The following is a 20116-nucleotide window of genomic DNA, read 5'->3' on the forward strand; positions in this document are numbered from 1 at the left end:
TTACTTATTTTCACTGCTAAATAAGAAGAAACACATTAACAATAAAAATCAGACTGCAGTTTATTATTTTATTACTTTGGCTGAATCATAATAAACTGCCTTGTTATGCCTCGGAAATCAAAACTAGCAAAACTGGCTACATTGTTTTGATAGACTTAAACTTTTTTGTCGAAGGTAGCAAATATATCAATTATATTTAGCTCTTATGTTAATGAGAAGAGTTTGAAATGGGAGGGGCTTATCACTATAACTAGACGACAGCTCAGTGTGTGGGAGCCGAGAGCAGAGAGAGAGCAGGTAGAAAAACTGAAATGTATGCTTTTATTTTTTACCATCTTCAACACAGAGCCTCTAAAATGAGACACATACAAAATAGAATCTGGATATTTTTCTATAAAAACCCTGGTGCTTTGAGTGTTGAATTTAGTTATGATACTTCTCACACAGCAAATCCAGCAGGCCCAAATTAACTCTCAGATTTGATCCCAACACTTTTAAAGTGTCTATATGGGTCCACACTAGACGGTGTTGATTTAACTCTTTTTGGAGAGTTAGTACCTTAACTCTTATAAAGTGTCAAATATCAAATCTGATGGAGTTAATAATTTAACACTAACACTAAATCAGTGTTAGATCTTAATATTAACTCTCACAGAGTATTTTTTTTACTTCATAAGAGTTATTTGTAATTAATATTAAATAGGTATTTTATTGTTTTGAACTTTTAAAAATTATTTGGAAAATAAACATTTAATAAAGAGGCAATGATTTTCTCAAATGCATTTATTTCAAAACGTGCACCATAATACAAAACATATTACAATGTGGAATAATGTGCATGTTTCACATGTCGCTTTCATTCACATATTGGTTATCAAACGGTCTGACATATCAGCTATGCAATACAAAATGCAGTATGCTTAATACATTTTTCTTCAATACCATATGCATGAAATTGTTCAAAGTACAAGGTGGGAAAAGTAAAGCAAGCAGTTCATGTAATATGAAAGAGTACTTTTCTTTTAACATGTAGGTTACTGGATATTACAGTACATAACAGACCAACCTGATAATCAGATCCATCATTTCTTATCCAGCTTATATTTCTGTTGATAAGAGACAGTTCCTCTCTGCACTCCACCATAGAGATGTCCACTTACTAACAGATTGTCTTCAGGTTGTTGGGCTGTTTGTGAAGTTTGGCCGGAGACACCAACATGCTCCTCTACTGCATCGGACAGTCTTCAGTCTCTGAGTAGGACAGCCAGTGTTGGTCTCTGGATCATAACAAACAAAAAACATAACAATGAGAAATGGAACGAAGGAATACATTTTTACTACAACTCTAACAACAAGAATCAATTACAGAAATGTAGAGTTTCAGAGATATTAACACTTACATAATCATTTTTGGAGCTTGAATCTTCAAAGAATCCATGGAGGGATCAGGAGGGGGAGGTTAGGCTGACGACTGGCGATTCATCCTCAACCAAACTGGTACTAATATATACAAAAACGCAATAAAAGGATTAAAACATGCTGCAAAACGTATATAAGAAAACAACACAAAATAATGCTCTCAACATAAGAAAGATCTGTTCAATTTAGCCAAGAATTTGATTGAATGTTCACCGTCTCGATTTTTTTCCACACTTGTACTTCGCTAACATTCGGCATGCTAAGCTAAATATGCTAACACTGAGCCGCGTGGTGAATGTGACGTCTATTATACAGGTTGAGCACAGCTCAAAATAATAGTTAAAATTATTTATTATTATCTCAGAAAAAAAGAACTTACCAATCATGGTAAACACCTCAGACAGGTGGAAAGTAAATAGTCCTGAAATGACTTGGCTTTGGTCACTTCGCTTCAGTGGGAACCTGTGATTTTGGGGGCGGAGTCAGTGAATTAACTCCTTCAGTGTTATAGCCGCTGAAGGAGTTCAGAGTTAAGAAGTAAAGAGTTATTGATTCTATTTTAACACCTCTAGATTTGAAACGGAAACACTTTGTTTTAACACTGGGTTTCAACTACTAACAATATACACACCAGTTACATAAACTGAATGTGACTCTATTCGAGTAAAATTAACTCTGCTTTTGCACCAAACACCAAAACATTTAACACTTTTGAATTTGCTGTGCAGATCTTCATTATTTCTACCTAGTTATAGATTCTCAACCATCCAGGACATGGAAAAACCTAAAATATTTAAACATAAAGCAACTTTGGAATTTATAATATAACTAACACATAACTAGTATTGAGAGCCACCACAATAAATCAATATGAGGAATTTTATCATGTGGAGTTACTCATTTAAACATTTTATTTATAGCCTTAAATTTTTTAAAGGTGTACCAGAGATTATATATGTGCCACTGAACCAAATTCATATCTAAACATTCAAATTTTAGCTTGACTTTTATGGGTCTTAATAGTTTGCTTACTGAGAAAAAAACATGTCTGAGCATTAACACTTTCTATTCATCTTTGTTTCTGCAGCTTGAACACATTAAAAACTTTTTAAATCACATTTTCAGTTACATTTCACTGTAAGTTTGTTGACCTCCCCAAAATTGCTCTCAAAAAATCTCCCTGTTTATTGTTCCCCCAATAATGAAATGGGATTTCCTTCCTTGGTGGGAGGGAGGGTGCACACCTTCTGCTTACTACTTCCTTGTTGCTCTGTGGACAGAGTTCATAGTTGAGTTCATAGTTTACCATTAGGGCATTGACTTAATTGCTATTAAGTATTACAGTTGTGGTTTCTGACATGGACAATATGGGCAACTGCCCAGGACATTATTTTTTTAATGGGTGGCATGAGACCTCCGTGGATGGTGGCACAGAGATGGAAGCAAAGCAGAATGAAGAAGAGTTTGAATTGATAATGATATGGGTTAAATTTGCTTCAGCTCCAAGTATTTAATATCTATGTGTTTTTATGGGAATGTGAATCTTTCAGATCAATTTAAGAAGCAACTTTTATCCTATTTCACTTTTTTTTACGTCATGTAGCGCGAGTTGCCAGTCTTGTTCTTGACTCGGTCTTGACCTCCCATTGTCTTGGTCCTGACTTGGTCTCGGATCATAAAAGTCTTGGTCTTGTCTCGATCTCGATACACTTTGGTCTTGGTCTCGGGTTAGGTGGTCTTGACTACAACACTACCCCGAGGGTGGATGAGATTCGCCCGGAGTTCCTCAAGGCTCTGGATGTTGCAGGGTTGTGTTGCCATGACTCTGATGCACTATGGACATCCCCCGATGTCTGTATCGCATGGACATCAGGGGAAGTCGGGGGACTGGCAGACTCCATGTTCAAAAAGGGGAATCAGAAGGTGTGCTCTAATTACAGAGGGGTCACACTCTTAATGTCATGGCATGACCTTGGATTCAGGAAAAGCAGTGTGGTTTTCGTCCTGGTCGTGGAACTCTGGACCAGCTTTACACTCTCAGCAGGGTCCTGGAGGGTGTGTGGGAGTTTACATGTATTTTGTAGACTTGGAGAAGGCATTCAAACATGTCCCTTGAGGAGCTCTGTGGGGAGTTCTCCGGGAATATGGGGTTCTGGGCCCTTGTTACAGGCTGTTGGGTCCCTTTATGAACGGTGTTAACAAGGAATGGTGTTAAGGACCATTCTTTGTTAAACAATGTTGCAGTAAGTTCCACTTTAAGGATTGTTTTTTTTTTTTTTGTCATTTTAACAACATAGTTAAAGATTATGAAGGCACGGCACCTAAAACGGCATACTCTGTTAGCATAAAGCAGCATTATGTAAAAACACTGAAAGTGTTTCTTTGAAATATACTTACACACTATTTATTTACAAATATTATTGCAATGTATTTATTTTGAGATTTAGTAAGGTTTACTAAAATATACATCACAGAACCTATTTAAAAATATTATAAAAAGTATAATTTCAGAAAAGTATTGTTTGTATATATTTGTAATATATTTTTTAAAATGTATATTTAAAATACATTCAAAGCATATTTTCAAATTGGATTGTCTAAAGTATAATTTTAGTAATATATTTAATTAGAATTTAAAGTATATGTTAGGCAAAATATATTCTAGAAAATCTACCAAAATAAGTTTTTTAAAGAGTATTAGAAACATGTTTTAAAAAATGTATTTTATATTTTTAATAGAAACTTAATAAGTATATTCACTTGATAACATACTAAAATGTATTTCAGAAAAATACAGCATATTTGAAATATACTTAAATATATTATTTTCTCACTAGGATTTCTTTTCTCTCATTCCCCAATTGTTGAAACATTGCTGATGTCATGTCTTACATATGGATACACTGGAACACAAGTACTGAATAAACAGCTTGCTTATACAACATCCTTGCTTTCGGTTTCATGTCTTCTAATGTGCACTTCTTCCTGTGATATCACATGGGTCCTTGAATGAATATGGTGTTACAGCTGCAGTCATTTTGTAGACACAACTCTTCATTGATCTGTTGCTTCATCTCTCTGAAATCCTTAATTACATTTAAAAAGAATGTCAAATCAATAAACAAAGAAACTGAGACAGCATTGTTGATATTAAAAAAATATGTTGAATCTGGGACAGCCCAAAGACTGAAAATCAAGGACTACCTTTAGATCTAACATGATCTAAATAGGCATGCGTGAAGAGAAGCCAAAAACTGTCATTAGATCTAAATAGACTTATTAATTTAATTATGTTAGTGATGTTAGGAGCTGTAATCTGGTTGATTTTTTAAATGTATACTTCTTACCTCTTACCATATCTTTCAAACTTCTTTTGAATCTTAAAGTTTTAAACATATGAGTTGGTGATATATAGAGGTTTACATGCAGTTTGTGTTAAAAAGAAAAGATACAAAGAAATACAGATAAAAACGCACACCGTAGGATCCAGGGATTTATGCATGAGGACAGAAATATGATCTACTTTTACTCTAAAATTATCCAGAGCTAATCTGTAGTGTAGAAAAAACACGATATATTCCGCACTAAACGGTATGTAACAGTAGGAAACAACCGCAATCGTAATTAATCGTAATTAATCACTTGATAACACAATTAATTTTTAAAAACCCATAGTCGTTTTTATTTGACTCACAGTGTGACTTATTTATATAAATGGAGGGTGATTTGATTTCTTCTATAAAATTAGCAGTACGTAAGCTTATTGGTGAACTGTATTTATTTATTTAACTATATACGAAGGATGTAGATAATTCTTATGTTATTTATTGGCGGTATGAAAATAGGTTTAGCTTACATAAATAATACGGTGTATAAAACTAGTCTGGGATCCATACCAAAATACCGTTAAAAAGTTACGTTTTGTAATCACGTTTCATATGGTGAGGGTATAAGAATATCAGAGCATCCAATAAATGTAATATCAAACTATCACTTCCACGCAGCAGCGACTGTCTTCAAATTCCAATGCCGATTATTTAATTGCAACAGCCCTGGTTTTAAAACTCATAGGCCACAATATTATCAAACTGTTTTTTTTTTGTTGTTGGTTTTTTTTTTTTTTTTAACCACATTGTGTTACCATATACACAATATGGTAAATAAAATAAAATAAAATATGGAGTCGTATACGTTCATTTCATAACGCCATAGCTACGGCATAGTCCTTTCAATCTGCATTATCTCACTTATAAAACCAGTGTCTTGTTCCAAATCCCCGGCAGAGTTTGCTGCAGAGGTCCAGAGGGTTCGCTAACCGCATAGGTATCTCCCAGACACCAGAGGGCGTATTGGCGTGTGTCAGAGCTGCAGCTGCTTGGCTGCTCAGCTCTGGCCTGGCTGCCCAGGCAGCCAGGCCAGAGCTGGACTTTTCAAGCTTTCTGCTGAAAAACCTCTAATCTCCATGTTTTAGTGAGTTTCTTTCATCGTGCTGAATGTGTAGTCGAACCGCTGCCACACAGTTCTCCTTTGGTTCTTGCACTAAATTACTGAGTATTTGGAAAGTCTTTTGAAGTTGGAAAAAGTTGCGGTTCATTAATAAAACAGCTGCATCTGATAGATTTCTGCTTGTCCGCAGGTAACATGAAATACTTAGGCAACATTGGTTGCATGCATTTAAGGACATTCTGAATATGTCATTATGATGTGCCTATAAAACCTCCATATCAGCATATGTCATGTCATGTATGAGTATGTTCATACATGTCTTGTTGTTAATTTACCGCTGACAGTCACTTAGAAAAGAAATGTAAAGATTAAAGTAGCCCAAGTGTTCCTTAAATAGGTCATATATTAAAACAATAAAGTTTGTCTTTTTTTGCGGCAAACAACAAACACTGACAAAAATCTAATTTAGTACAAGTCATAAAAGAGCAAAGTAAAGCTGGATAACCTATTTAGCAGCAGTAGGTCTACGTGAGTATGCGTGCGTGTGTGTGGGGGGAGGGCAGGGCGGGGGGGTTGCGCGTGCGTGTGTGGGCGTTCGTGTCTGCACCGGACAGGGTATGCAGAGCCAATCCGCTACTCATGCATATGACGTCCTGATGTCCTACGTCAGCCCAGCCGCTTGCCAGGATCAGAGCTCCACACACACACACACACACACGCGCGCACCCCCCCCCCCCCCACACACACACACGCACCGGTGGGAACCATACACACACTTCGTCGCTGAGGCTGGACACCAACGCTCCTGGCCCGGCAACGGAGCACAAATCCAGGCTTCCAGGCGCCGCAGCCCGCTGTGAAAGTGGACTTTTCATCGCCTTTCTTTTTCGATATGGGAGACATGGGGGATCCTCCGAAAAGTAAGACACTTGTTTTGGTTTGGGATGCAACACGGATATCACTTAAATTAGGACTTTGGAGTTGTGCTGTCATATCTTAATAAGACTTTTTCTTAGCCCTGTTACAGTCGTTAGTTTTAATAAAATTCTAAAAACAATTGTGGCCTAATCCAGGGGTTAATTTCTATAATTTTTTTCACCACACAATAATAATAATAATAATAATAATAATAATAATAATAATAATAATAATAATAATAATAATAATAATATTGAATAGCGTTTCATGTATCCCATTCTGGGGCTCTTCTTTCAGAGAAGCGACTGGTGTCTCTTTGCGTGGGCTGCGGGAACCAGATCCACGACCAGTACATCTTACGGGTATCTCCGGACCTGGAGTGGCATGCCGCTTGTCTCAAGTGCGCGGAGTGCAGTCAGTACCTGGACGAGTCATGCACTTGCTTCGTCAGGGATGGAAAGACTTATTGTAAACGGGACTACATCAGGTAGGACGGCCGGGATGGGATGGGATGGGATGGGACGCCTCTGATGCGACAAGAACTGGAGCAGCTCGGCGATTGGAATTATTGTGTTGTTTTCAATATTTTACAAGATCCATCAGAGATTATTCGGAGTGACTTTGCATCGCGTGGAGTTCTGGTTTCTCCGGGTTCATATTAAGATATTGTGCGGTGCTACAAAAAACTTGAACAACTTACAAAGTGCAAACTCAACTAATTCTTCATCTTAAGCTTTGGAAGATGCACTTCAGAAGACTAAAAAAATAAGATAAAAAAATAAATAAGCAACCATTGATAAGCGACGAACAGATCAGCGCAAAACCACTTGGGTCAAATGGGCATTTATTAAGGCGTGGGTGTTAAAAACATGTGCAGATGACAAAATAAAATTACCCGTGTGACACACACACACACACACACACACACACACACACACACACACACACACACACACACACGCGCGCGCACACACACACGCACACACACACACACACACACACACAGAATATGCCTCATTTAAACGAATAGGCCTAATATTATCACAATTGCTATTAGTAATAATAATAATAATAATAATAATAATTATTATTATTATTATTATTATTATTATATTAAAATTATTTGAAAAAAAAATCCATCTAGACTATAATTTTCCTATTTTGATTTTTTTGTTAAATACGTGTGACTGTGTGTGGTTGCCCCGCAGGTTATACGGGATTAAATGCGCTAAATGCAATATCGGCTTCAGTAAGAATGACTTTGTCATGAGGGCTCGCTCCAAAGTCTACCACATCGAGTGTTTCCGCTGCGTGGCCTGCAGCAGGCAGCTTATCCCGGGAGATGAGTTCGCTCTGCGGGAAGACGGGTTGTTCTGCCGCGCTGACCATGATGTGGTGGAACGGGCCAGCCTCGGCAGTGGAGATCCGCTCAGTCCCCTGCATCCGGCCAGACCGCTGCAGATGGCAGGTAGAGTCCCGAGGGTATATCCCCACAGAGGGGATATCATCTTGATCTGAGCTATTATTTTTGTCTGCATTGCGGTCCTTAGAAAACAAACACACAACAACAAAAAAAAACTGAGTGTGTGCGTGTCTGTGTGTGTGTGTGTGTTTTAGGAGGGCACGGGGGAAGTGTCTCATTCACGCTGTCCAAGTTTGATGTATAGCCTATGCATTGTAAGATGGGTTAAGGGTCCTTCAGTCACCGTGAAGCTGCTCCTGATTCTTTCACAGACAAGTGGGTGTGTTTTTGTAGTGCGCAGTGTCTGTAGGTCTGTTTCTTTATGCAAACCACCGTCTGACCAGATCAGGGTGGCTAGATTAGATAAAGCGGATGCTGCTGTCCGAAATAGGCTGCAAAGTTATCACAGCTGGGGGAGGACGGCACTCCTATGTGGCTGTGGGTCCATATTTTATCTGGGTTGTTGCTGTGCATTAGAGACTTTAATTTTTTGGCCATGGACCCTAAAAATACAGACATGTTGTCTACCTAGTGGATATTTATTCTAAGAAAAAATATTGGGGCTGAACTAAAAAAAAAGAAAAAAAAAGAAAAACATTCATTTTTTAAAAAACAACAAATACAGATTGTCAAACAATCTAATTTATTTGCTAAATAAATGGCAAAATGTGAACTGAAACCCAAGTTGCAGGAGAAGGTTAAGCACTGCTAAATCCGTCGACAAACCGAAAGCTTCTGGATGTTCATCAGACCGATCAGCTAACTTGGTCTAATTTTGCCGCTCTCTACTCAATGTTTCCAAACAGCAGAACCAATCTCAGCTCGGCAGCCTGCACTTAGACCCCACGTCCACAAACAGCCAGAAAAGACCACCCGAGTCCGGACGGTGCTGAACGAGAAGCAGCTGCATACGCTGCGGACCTGTTACAACGCCAACCCGAGGCCCGACGCCCTGATGAAGGAGCAGCTGGTCGAGATGACCGGCCTCAGCCCGCGAGTGATCCGCGTCTGGTTCCAGAACAAGCGGTGCAAGGACAAGAAGAAAAGTCTGCTGATGAAGCAGCTGCAACAGCAACAACCCAACGACAAGACGGTGAGATCGCCGACCTGTTGCTGAGCAGTTCACAAGCTCCTGAATGTCTTTTAAAAATGCTGTAAACTCCCGAAAGAAATCGTTAGACTTCTCCTGCATCAGGAATGCCAGTATGTTTAATCCCAGTGCATTCTGATAAATCAATTAACACCAAGTGGTAATACTGATTCATTCAAGAAGTTCTTAACTTCATCGGTTTGTTTTGTTCAGCTTGTTTCTAGTAATTGACAGCACGCACGCACGAATGAACGCACCCACCCCTCCCCGCACCCTTCCACTCCTTTCCTCAGACACACGTACCCTCGAACGCATACCCTTGAGATGATGCTATAGATGTGTGTGAGCGCTGACAATGACCCCTCCATGCAGAACATCCAGGGAATGACGGGCACCCCAATGGTTGCGGCCAGTCCGGAGCGACACGACGGCGGCATCCAGGCCAACCCGGTGGAGGTGCAGAGCTACCAGCCGCCCTGGAAGGTCCTCAGCGACTTCGCCCTGCAAAGCGACATAGACCAGCCGGCCTTCCAACAACTGGTTCGTCGTTTTCTGTTCACCAATAGAACGATCTCTGAAAGGTTTAAAATCTAGGTCGCTTATTTTGGCCTTCAACTTTTTGCACTTTAATATTGACCTACAGTGGTTCCTCTTCTTCTGTTTTGTTTTTGAATTTCGAATATAACAATTTTATGAAAAAAACATTTTGCTCATTAAATTGCAACTTGACAATTCAAGCCTATTGTTTGCCATTTGTTCCTGCAGTTGTTGGCATCGCTGTACCCTGTTTACTCACATCTGATCACTCCTCCGCCTTCAAACATTTTACTTTTTTACTTTTAACTCATGCAGCCAAAATGCGATTGTAGCAAAGAGGGCATTCAAATTAGATTTTTTTTATATAGTCTGCATTATACTCCTCCAGCCAGATGATTGTCGGAAACCTCTGAGGCGGTTTTAGTTTCCTGCTCGGAATGTGAGCTGTGCCGGCCTCTTTCTGTACATTTAATTGACCGTTTAGGGATGCAGCTGAAATTGAGACACTAGTGATGGCTTCCTTTATTCAATTTCTGTTGATTTTTGTGTAATGTTTCTATTGGAATTATTTGAAAAGGGTCCGAACAGCAGCTGAAATCTGTAAACTGGAAAAAATAAAAATCACTGGTTGGTCACTCGTGGGTTTTCAAATTTTTTCACTTCAGATAATTTTGTTGTACAAAGTGGGAATTAAGTAATCTATTTTTGGCTTACGGAAAAACTTGGGTATTTGCTTTGGAAAGTTGTGATCCTAAAAATGTTGAGGAAATTGAAACGTCTTTAGATTTTCTCTCCCATTCTAAGTGAGTTTAGTTTTGCGCTATTTTCAGCCCAGCTAAGCTCAGACAGAATTCTGAACACGGTTCCGCTCTGCTCTGTCTAACCGCTGCCTGATGCTTCCTCCAGGTCAGCTTCTCAGAGGGAGGGCCAGGTTCAAATTCGACAGGCAGCGAGGTAGCATCCATGTCCTCCCAGCTTCCCGACACGCCGAACAGCATGGTCTCCAGCCCCATCGAGGCCTGAGGACTGGCTGACCACTCAGCCCCGACCATCCCATTCCTCCTGACTGGGTGTACTTTGACACTGTGAAGACAATCATGGGATTTACTCCAGCCAACCATCCTAACTTTAACACGGAGTGCAGACGGACGGACATGATGAGCGGTGCTGCCTGCTTTCAGTTGCCAAAAGGAGAAAGAGAAAAGGAAGCGGACCTCTGACAGGGAGCGCAATCTAATTCACGTAGGCCTACTTTCGATATGTTCAGCTTTGAATAGAAAACGATGGTTTTTTTAACCCGCTTCACCCACACCATATAGGCTAAGAGATCTTTTGGATCCGTCTGATTTCTTCATTTTGACTGATTTCCTTTATGACCCAAAGCCTGAGGCATTTTAAACAAGGTATACCTCTAGTTTGCCACAAACGTTGTGGGACATTTGTGCTATAGTGTCCGTCCAAGAATAGGCAATTTTTATTTTCCCAAAGACATGTAAATTATTCAGTTAGTTCTCTGCAAGAAATTGTATTGTTTGTTCCCGTGCAACAGAATTATTTATTATTTATTGCCGACAAATTTGCCACCTTTTGTGTAACTTTCGTAACTGAAGTAAAAAGAAACAAAAAGAAATATGCAGTTTGGTCTTTGGACTTTAGTTTACATTTTAGTTTTTATTTATTCTTTAAAATATTTAATATCAACACAAAAATAAGATTTTTATTGTGTTTTCTATTTACGTAGCCTATAGGTAAGGAAAATGTCTTATTTAGTTAGTTATCAGGTGTAATGTTGACGAGAGAACGACAAACAAACTTGCATTTTTTTCTTACCATCATTTTGAACTTTTGTTTTACAGCACAACGTCGTCTTTCAGAGAGCAAGTGTTCTTAGGCATGCGGTTCTGATTTGACCGAGCTCACGTCAGTCGTAGTTCTCCGATGTTTTATACCAAGGATTAGGCTCTTTTTTGTCACATATTAAAATAAAGGATCTAGTAAAAAAAAAAAATAATAATAAAAGGCACACAGGCAGAAAAATGCAGGACCACATTATTGAGAGCCACCATTTTAACATTTTAACCTTTTTACTATTTAAAGGAAAATATTATGCGCAAGCAATTGGGATGCAAGTCTAAAAACGGTCTATGGTAAAAAAAAAAACAACAACAAAAAAACATAAGACTAATTTATCAAGTGTCCTTTATAACCATGTCCCTGACAAGGTGTTCATTCTAATCTGATTAATCAGCTGGTAATGAGCTTCGAACACTTCTGCTTAACAGTAAGAGATAATTAGTAAAAGGTGGAGGAAGTGAGGCTTAATGGAGAGTGTCTTGACTTGTAAGTCCAGCTCTGTTACTCTGTTTAATGTTGATCTGAACATTTCCATGCTGTCCTTTGATCTACACTCAGAGCTTAGTGTTCAGATGAATGCCAGAAGCTACAAAGCCACCTGATTTAATTTATTCATCTTTGTTTTCAGATTTGATCACATTTATAATTAGTTTCTTTCAATTTCTAATATGGTATTGTTAAAAATATGCAAAACGTTTAACTCTTTAGTTAAATCAAGAAATTGGTTATATAACCACTTAATGCAACATATTTAAAAGACTTAGTTTCCTTTTGTAGAAGTTAACACGGTCTGTGAAAGCTTGTAAGAAAGATGAAAAGCAGATAATCCAGAAATCCATAAACAAACAGATGCCGAATTATTCATCTGGTCTAATATCTATGTTGGGACAGAATTTTCCCCCTTGCCATTAAAATTCATTTTACCTCACCTACACATCACCTCAGAGAATTTTTTTATACCTCAAAGTTAGTTTCACCTGAGCTGTCTGAATCTTTGCTCAAAGGGCATAACTGTGATTGTAGAAGAAAAATTATATTTTAGTATGAAAAGAAAAAAATATCTGTGCCAAAGTTGTATGACATCAACACCGTCTCCTTGTGAAATGTCGTTTTTCTTTGGTGAAACTTGATAAATTCAGCTTGATTTAGGTCATAATTCACATGGCCACCAGAGGTTGCTTTTTGAGCAGATACAAACATAAGATCAAACAACTCCACAGGGACCTGAACTATGAAGGAGGATTTAGGGCTTCCAGGGGTTACCTCAGATTTAACTCCAGGCCTGGATACGATGCCATGGTATTTTACAGCACACCTACCCTGCTGTGGAGCACCTTATGCTGGAGAACAGATATCGCTAGCTATAAAAAGAACACCTATTGGTGAATCACTGTTCCTGAAAACTGAGTGGTGATGGGGAAAAAAAAAGAAACATTGTGTGTGTTATCAGTGAGGATTTGCAGACCTGGGGGGATAAGGGATAAGGGATGCTGGAGGGAGAATCTGCTTTGAAGCCTTGTCCCTGCAGTCAATTATGCTTAAATGATGTTCAAGTGTAAACAAAATTTAGTGTCAGAATAATATAATTCAAGAATATAAGATTTAGACTTAGACTTATCACCTGTTTTTCAGTTAACTGAAGTAGTACTCCTTTAGTTTAGTGAAATATTTTATTTATGTATTTAATTTATTTATTTTTGAATTGAAAGGGATACTCCTATGTCTCCTTCATCTGTGTGACATATTAAGCATACTATAGACAAGAAAAAAACAAGCATATACCATAAAATAGACAAAAAAATAGTTAAGCTCAAATGTGGCTAATTATATTGTATTGACATTTGACTAATGTACAGTTAAAAAAGCAAGGATAGAGAAAACAATATTAAATATGTCCAGCTGCTATTCTTTGTCATGAATGAAATCACGCCAAAACTGATGTTGCAGGTGTACATGGGAAGAAGGTGGGTGAGGGACCGGCAGGGAGTTCTTTCATTTTAGCTGAACACATTATATTATTTGTAATTGTCAGACACTTACAACATTTGTAAAAGGTCAGAGTGAGCAGAAGGAAGGAGTCAGAAATCAGCAGGTCTGTTTATGGAAACCTTCTACCAGTGTGCTGTATTCGAAGTGTCTGTATAAATTGCAACTGTTAAAGTCAAAACTTCTTGTAACAACTCCGCTTAACATGCAGATTATAGTTGTGAGCAAATTTTAAAATCAAAATATCAATGTTGCATTTTATCCCAGCAAATGAGGTCTACCCTAGCAATTGCAACAATGTCTAAAACCTTTAGGCTGTTTTTGGCTAAATTAAAGTCTGTAAAAGAAGACAGTTTGCCTTTTCTGCTTGATGACAAGCATGTTGGATGTAAAATTCACTTTCATCATGAGACTCAAAGTTTTAGAGCAAGTAGGTTCATTATGCAAACAGTTTTATCGTCGTCTATGGAGTGTGCAAAAAAAAAAAATGTGAACAAGGGCAAACTGATCACATTGTTTCCCTTCCAAAAAGAGACAAATGGCCACAAAAGTAAAGTGAGCATGGACAATATGGATGATTGCCATTGCACAGGAAGTTAGGATGGAGCCCCAATAGTGAAAATAGATAGTTTGTTTGGAAAAATTGGTGTTTATGCACACAAAAGTAATGGGGATGGATATTTTACTGTGCTAAACGTGCTGCAAAATAACTGTAAACCTGCTTGAAGGTAAAGTCGAAACTCCTAATTTGTATCTGTGATATCCAACTGTGCATTGCGCAAGAGCCCAATGACACCAGGTAATCCAGGTAATTACATTCAGTTTACGCTGTATAATTGCAGTTACAGTCACAACAGCTATATCTATATTGTGAAAGCCAGCAGGTTGTGACAACAGATGCTGCTACTGCAGCAGCATCAAGCTACGTATATTCCTCCCAGTTTCCATTACCACAGCAAGATGGCCAAGCACCAACCTGGGGGATCAGGATGGGTTGAAGCTTTTGCAACTATTGCTGCAACAAATGACCTGAAGTATTAGCTTTTGCTCATCAGGGTTCAGGACCTGTGCCCTGTCAGCAAGCTTTTATTTACAAAGAAGATGTTACAAAGGTATGGAATAAAATATGTCCATGTTAAACAAATAAAGTAACCTTTTTACTAAACTATTTCAATATTTACCCAAACAAACCAATTTACTAAAGCTACTAAAACAACTTCATTTACATGTTTTAGATCCAAAAAGTGTTAACTGTTAGTACAAATAATTAATTTTACAAGGATGTTTTACAGGGGAATTATGTTGTTCTGAATGTAGCATGAGTTCATGGCAGTAGTTCTACTGAACATCAATGACAACAACAATAGATTGTCATTTTCATTTCCCACTTCTCTACACTGGTTTCCAGTGTTTCCACAATCCTTATGAATACTGCCCTGGTGAAAAAAATTCATATATTTAGGTGTATTTTAAATAATCTGTATTTTTCTGAAATATATTTTTATTATGTTATCAAGTGGATATAATTATTAAGATTATATTAAAATGTCAAATGAAAAAGTTTTTAAAACATTCTTCTAATCTTTTTAAAAAAGTATTTTGGCATACTTTCTGAAGGGGTAATTTTTCTAAAATATACTTTACATTTTAATTAAATATATTAGTAAAATTATATTTTGGATAATCGTTTTAAAAATACACCTTGCATGTATTTGTAAAATTGTATATTTTAAATGTACATTTTAAAAATATATTACAAATATATACAAACAATACTTTTCTGAAGTTGTATTTTTGGCAATATTTTCAAAACAGTTCTTGTATATTAAATGAACCTTAGTAAATCTCAAAAATATATTTCAGTAATATTTGTAAATATTTTGTAAAGACTTTCTAATTATTTTTAATTAAACACTTTCAGTGTTTACATGCATGCTTACCATATGCTAATGAAATATGGCTTATTAAGTGCCTTAATAATCTTTTGCTGTTTTGCTAAAATGACAACAAAATAAACAATCCTTATAGGGGAACTTAAGGATTGTACTGTAATATTGTTTTAAACAAAGTAATAAATAATATGTTCATACCTCATAACATCAAACACTGACATTTTATTGACAGGTTCTTCAGCAAAAACATTGTTGGTCCTTAACACTATCTTTTGAAGGTATCGCCAGTTTTACATCTCTCTGAATATGATCTGTTTTTATCAGTTCTTTAACTAAAACACAGAAGCTGTCTTTACTCAATCTACTTTAAGATGTAAATTCTATTAGTGAATGGCATTAGCTTCAGTTCACACACCAGACCAGATAATGCACACTTTCTTTCTTTTTTTGAAAACCACCATAAAAATAACTAGTAGAAGAGGAACAGCATCACCGTGAAGCTGGGAAGGAGAAAAAATGCTCTTTAAATTCATAATTTTTACTCACACAATATTGCCTTAAAAATAAAGAGCAAATTGATTATAGTTATGAGTTTTGGTAAATTCAAGGTGACCTCCTAGTCCGAGATAGATGATAAGACAACAGGACAAGAACTGGATGGAATTGGAATGTGGGTCACGAAAGGGGAGGAAGGCTGCTGGTGCTGGTGGTAAGTTTGCTTAAAATTCTAAAGATCTTAGTTTAATTATAAACAGTGCAATACATATATATACAAGAACGTTTGTTTCAGAAGTAGTCATTTTATCAATTTTATTGTGACTATTATAATTATTATTATAACAATTCTTCAACTTGATGTTATAACTGCATGGAGGCTCTCTGTGTGTTGCGACTTAATATAGTTTTCTTCATAAACTTAACCTGGCTTTAATTACCGTAAGCTCAGTATGCCAAAGAACTTTTGATATTGTGAGGCTTTTGTTATAACTTATTCATCATTGTTTTTATCTTCAACATATTATTGCAGTCTAAGCAAAAAAAGATGAAAGAGGAAGCCAGTGATCAGGTATTAGAAAACCTAAAGACTTTGTCTCAGAAGAGGCTCTGGCTCCACCAGATCACCAACCAATTCTGAGAATGAATCTCTACGTCTTCATGCTTTATTTTTTTTTTCTTTAAAGGTTTTGTTGGCTCCAGTGGCCCCCATTTGAAAGTAGTCCGACAGGAAAGAGGGCAATGAGAGGGGGGGAAGACATACAGCAAGCGTTGCCAGGTCGGGAATCAAACCCGCGACCACTGCCACCAGGACCAAGGCCTCCATATATGGGTATCCACCCCTGCTCCACCACTGCACAAGGCCTTGCTACATTTTAACAGCAAAAACTGGTGTTTCTGACACCACAAAGTGCTTATAAACATGTCTTGATTTGAAAATAACTGAACAAAATTTAAGAAGCAGAAGAAACAAATCTGAGATGATTGGCGCTTTATGACATGGCACATTATCTTGCTGAAGGTCGCCAATAGAAGATGGGTACACTGTGGTCATAAAGGGATTGACATGGTCAGCAACAATACTCAGGTAGGCTGTGGCGTTGACACGATGCTGAATTGGTACTAATGAGCCCAAAGTGTGCCAAGAAAATATCCCCCACAGCATTGCTTCACTACCACAAGCCTGAACTGTTGATACAAGGCAGATGGATCCATGCTTTCATGCTGGTGATGCCAAATTTTGACCCTACTGAATGTCACAGCAGAAATCGAGACTCATCAGACCAGGAAATGTTTTTCCAATCTTCTCTTGTCCAATTTTGGTGAACCTGTGCAAATTGTAGCCTCTGTTTCCTGTTCTTAGCTGATAGGAGCAAAGAACCTGGTGTGGTCTTCTGCTGCTGTAGTCCATCCGTCTCAAGGTTCAATGTTTTGTGCATGCAGAGAAACTCTTCTGCATACCTCAGTTGCAACGAGTTGTTATTTGAGTTACTGTTGATGCTTTATCAGCTGAAACCAGTCTGGCCATTCTTCTCTGACCTCTGATATACTTGTGCCCACAGAACTGCTGCTCACTGGATATTTTCTCTTTTTCGGACCATTCTCCGTAAACCCTTGAGATGCTCGTTTGTGAAAATCCCAGTAGATCGGCAGTTTCTGAAATACTCAGACCAGCCCATCTGGCACCGACAACCATGCCACGTTCAAAGTCTCTTAAATCACCTTTCTTCCCCATTCTGATGCTCGGTTTCAACTGCAGTATATCGTCTTGGCCATGTCTACATGCCTAAATGCATTGAGTTGCAGTCATGTGATTGGCTGATTCAACATTTGCATTAATGAGCAGTTGGACAGGTGTACCTAATAAAGTGGTCAGTGAGTGCATTTAAAATATTAAAAAGTATGGATTTATGCACTGTATTTAGTCAAATTTAATTAGTAGGTTGTGTCAAAGTCTGGTAGTAAGCAAAAGTTGCTGGATGCTTGGCATTTTAGTTAATAAAATATGTAAATGAAAATAAAAAAAACTTTAATGTATACATTGTACATTTTTTATTAGTTCATATTTTGAACTAATAGTAATATGACAAAAAAAAATCAATGCATATCCAATAACTGCTGACCCCTGCCGTTCAAATTGTAACATTCTTGAAATGCACACAAAATAATTCTAAGAGCTTTAAATTGGTCCAAGGCTGCAGCCAAACAGCCCCTCATTTAGAAGCATAGCCAAACATAAATGTGTTTTAGGTTTCCTTACTTTTGCATCATTTTGTGTGTTTTCAACCTCCAAGATCCTCTTCTATCTGATCAGAGTCCAGTGAAATTGTGCTGTGTTTGTTGTTTTTGCCAGATAGTACAACTCACTAATTCCCTATGTGCTGCAGATACTGCTGCCCAAAAAACTGATGTCAAAGAAATAAACTAATTTCCAGGCAATGATGTTGGCAATAATGTGTTTGACTTGTTACCTCCAAAGTTGGAATTAGTCACCAGCATAGTTACAGACCATAGAATGGTCCGCAACCATTCAATTTATCTCAGTGACACCTAGAATTTGCTTCCACAACATGTAAGGGAATATAATGAGCAGTTCTCTGTTCTCTGTCTGCTGGCCACTGCTTACAGACACATGCAAAGCCATCTGAGGACACACATGAACACACACATGCACGCACACACAGCCCCCTGTGGCAATCCTGCTCTGCTGATAAGCCATTCTTTTGTGGCACTCCTCAGTCAGACGAACTGATGGTTTCCTGACAGGAATGAGAATCCAGGCAATTCCAGAAACTCTCAAGCAGTAGTAGAAGCCAAAGCGTTAAACACATTCGAGAACACAATCCACACTATACTTTTGACCTTATGCTGAATAAATTAAAAGCTGTCGAAGTCTAACTCACCTTAAAAGCAAAGTGCTTGACTGAGTTGTTCTTTTATTGCTTTGTTGAACAGTATCTTGTGAACTTTCATGAACTGGAATGTTGAACTAGCTATGTGGAAGATTAAAGTTTGTCAGCACTGAAGAAGGTCAAAATGACTTCCTTGACATTGAAGACTCCTTCTGACTTAGGGTAAGGAACATAAAATGATTCAAAATGTTTGGCCTAGGGCACCTTTAATTTCTTGTGTCTCTACTGTTCTCTTATTATTTTGGGAAAACAGATGTTCTTGTTCTCCAGATGTTTCATCTCACTGGTGAATAAAAGCTTTTCACCATCAGTGATTCTTACTGAGGAAAGCACTTTGCTGTCTTTTCATTTTAATTAATGTCAATCACAGTTCACGTAGTCTAGTGCATATCAGGGTATTTTATATTTAAAAAGGATCAAGTACATTTTTAAGCATTCGTAAAATATCAATTTTCTATCTTGAAAAATAAACATTTTGGATCACAAATATTTATCTTAGTCTCATTTTTAGAGACTAAGATTAATATTAGTCTCTAAATAGCACATTGCATAGACATTGTACTATGCAATGTGGATAATCACTGCTGTCATTCTGCTCTGTCTGCATTCGTCTCAAAAACAAGAACTGTTGTGTTAGAAACATGTTCATGCAGTGCTGTCTCAGTGGAAAACCTAAACCTGGTATTTCATTTTAAACCTGGTATTTGTAAAACTGTAAAACCTAATTAGTTCTCCTTTTTTAAAATGTATATGCAGACTCATTGCTTTGGCACATTTTTGAAACTAGAAACAACTTATAAAAAAAATAAAATTATTTGAAACACTTCCTGGCTCCTGCTTTTTATTTGTTTTTCTGTTCAATAAAATAAACAAACAATTGCATGCAAGGCTACACTCTGGCAGAACAGGGTGTTCATGAAAATGAACATACAACTCACTCATGTTGCAGTTTCATGCAAATGTAAATGTCAAATCTAGTTACTAAGAGCGGCACAACTATGAAAGTCTTAATCAACTGGCTGCATAGAGAAAGATTTGCAGTTGAATGTTATAACTGTATGGAGGTATAGGTATCTTAAAACTATTTTTTGTGACAAAAAGAGTG

At 37.5% G+C, this 20116-nt stretch overlaps 1 protein-coding gene across 2 annotated transcripts; it reads left to right on the plus strand.

Moving 5' to 3' along the window:
• The first annotated feature begins 6582 nt into the window (after window positions 1–6582).
• Window positions 6583–19835, plus strand: isl1a (ISL LIM homeobox 1a). Of its 2 annotated transcripts, none has more exons than XM_008417422.3 (6): window positions 6583–6785; window positions 7081–7270; window positions 7992–8251; window positions 9055–9338; window positions 9708–9875; window positions 10779–19835. In XM_008417422.3, the coding sequence occupies exons 1-6, from the start codon at window positions 6758–6760 to the stop codon at window positions 10893–10895; spliced, it is 1047 nt and encodes a 348-aa protein (XP_008415644.1). In that variant the 5' UTR covers window positions 6583–6757; the 3' UTR covers window positions 10896–19835. The 2 variants fall into 2 exon arrangements, with proteins under 2 accessions (XP_008415644.1, XP_008415643.1); XM_008417421.3 differs by having other exon boundaries at window positions 6587–6785; window positions 9052–9338.
• Window positions 19836–20116: the final 281 nt, after the last annotated feature.

This window comes from Poecilia reticulata, chromosome 9 (genome assembly GCF_904066995.2).
Source record: "Poecilia reticulata chromosome 9, P_reticulata-male-v2, whole genome shotgun sequence".
NCBI classification, from domain to species: domain Eukaryota; kingdom Metazoa; phylum Chordata; class Actinopteri; order Cyprinodontiformes; family Poeciliidae; genus Poecilia; species Poecilia reticulata.

Coding starts and splice junctions, on each gene's coding strand:
- isl1a (XM_008417421.3), top strand. CDS start 6,758: ATGGGAGACATGGGGGATCCTCCGAAAA. Junction 7,271..7,991: donor TGTAAACGGGACTACATCAG/GTAGGACGGCCG, acceptor GTTGCCCCGCAG/GTTATACGGGATTAAATGCG. Junction 9,876..10,778: donor AGCCGGCCTTCCAACAACTG/GTTCGTCGTTTT, acceptor TGCTTCCTCCAG/GTCAGCTTCTCAGAGGGAGG.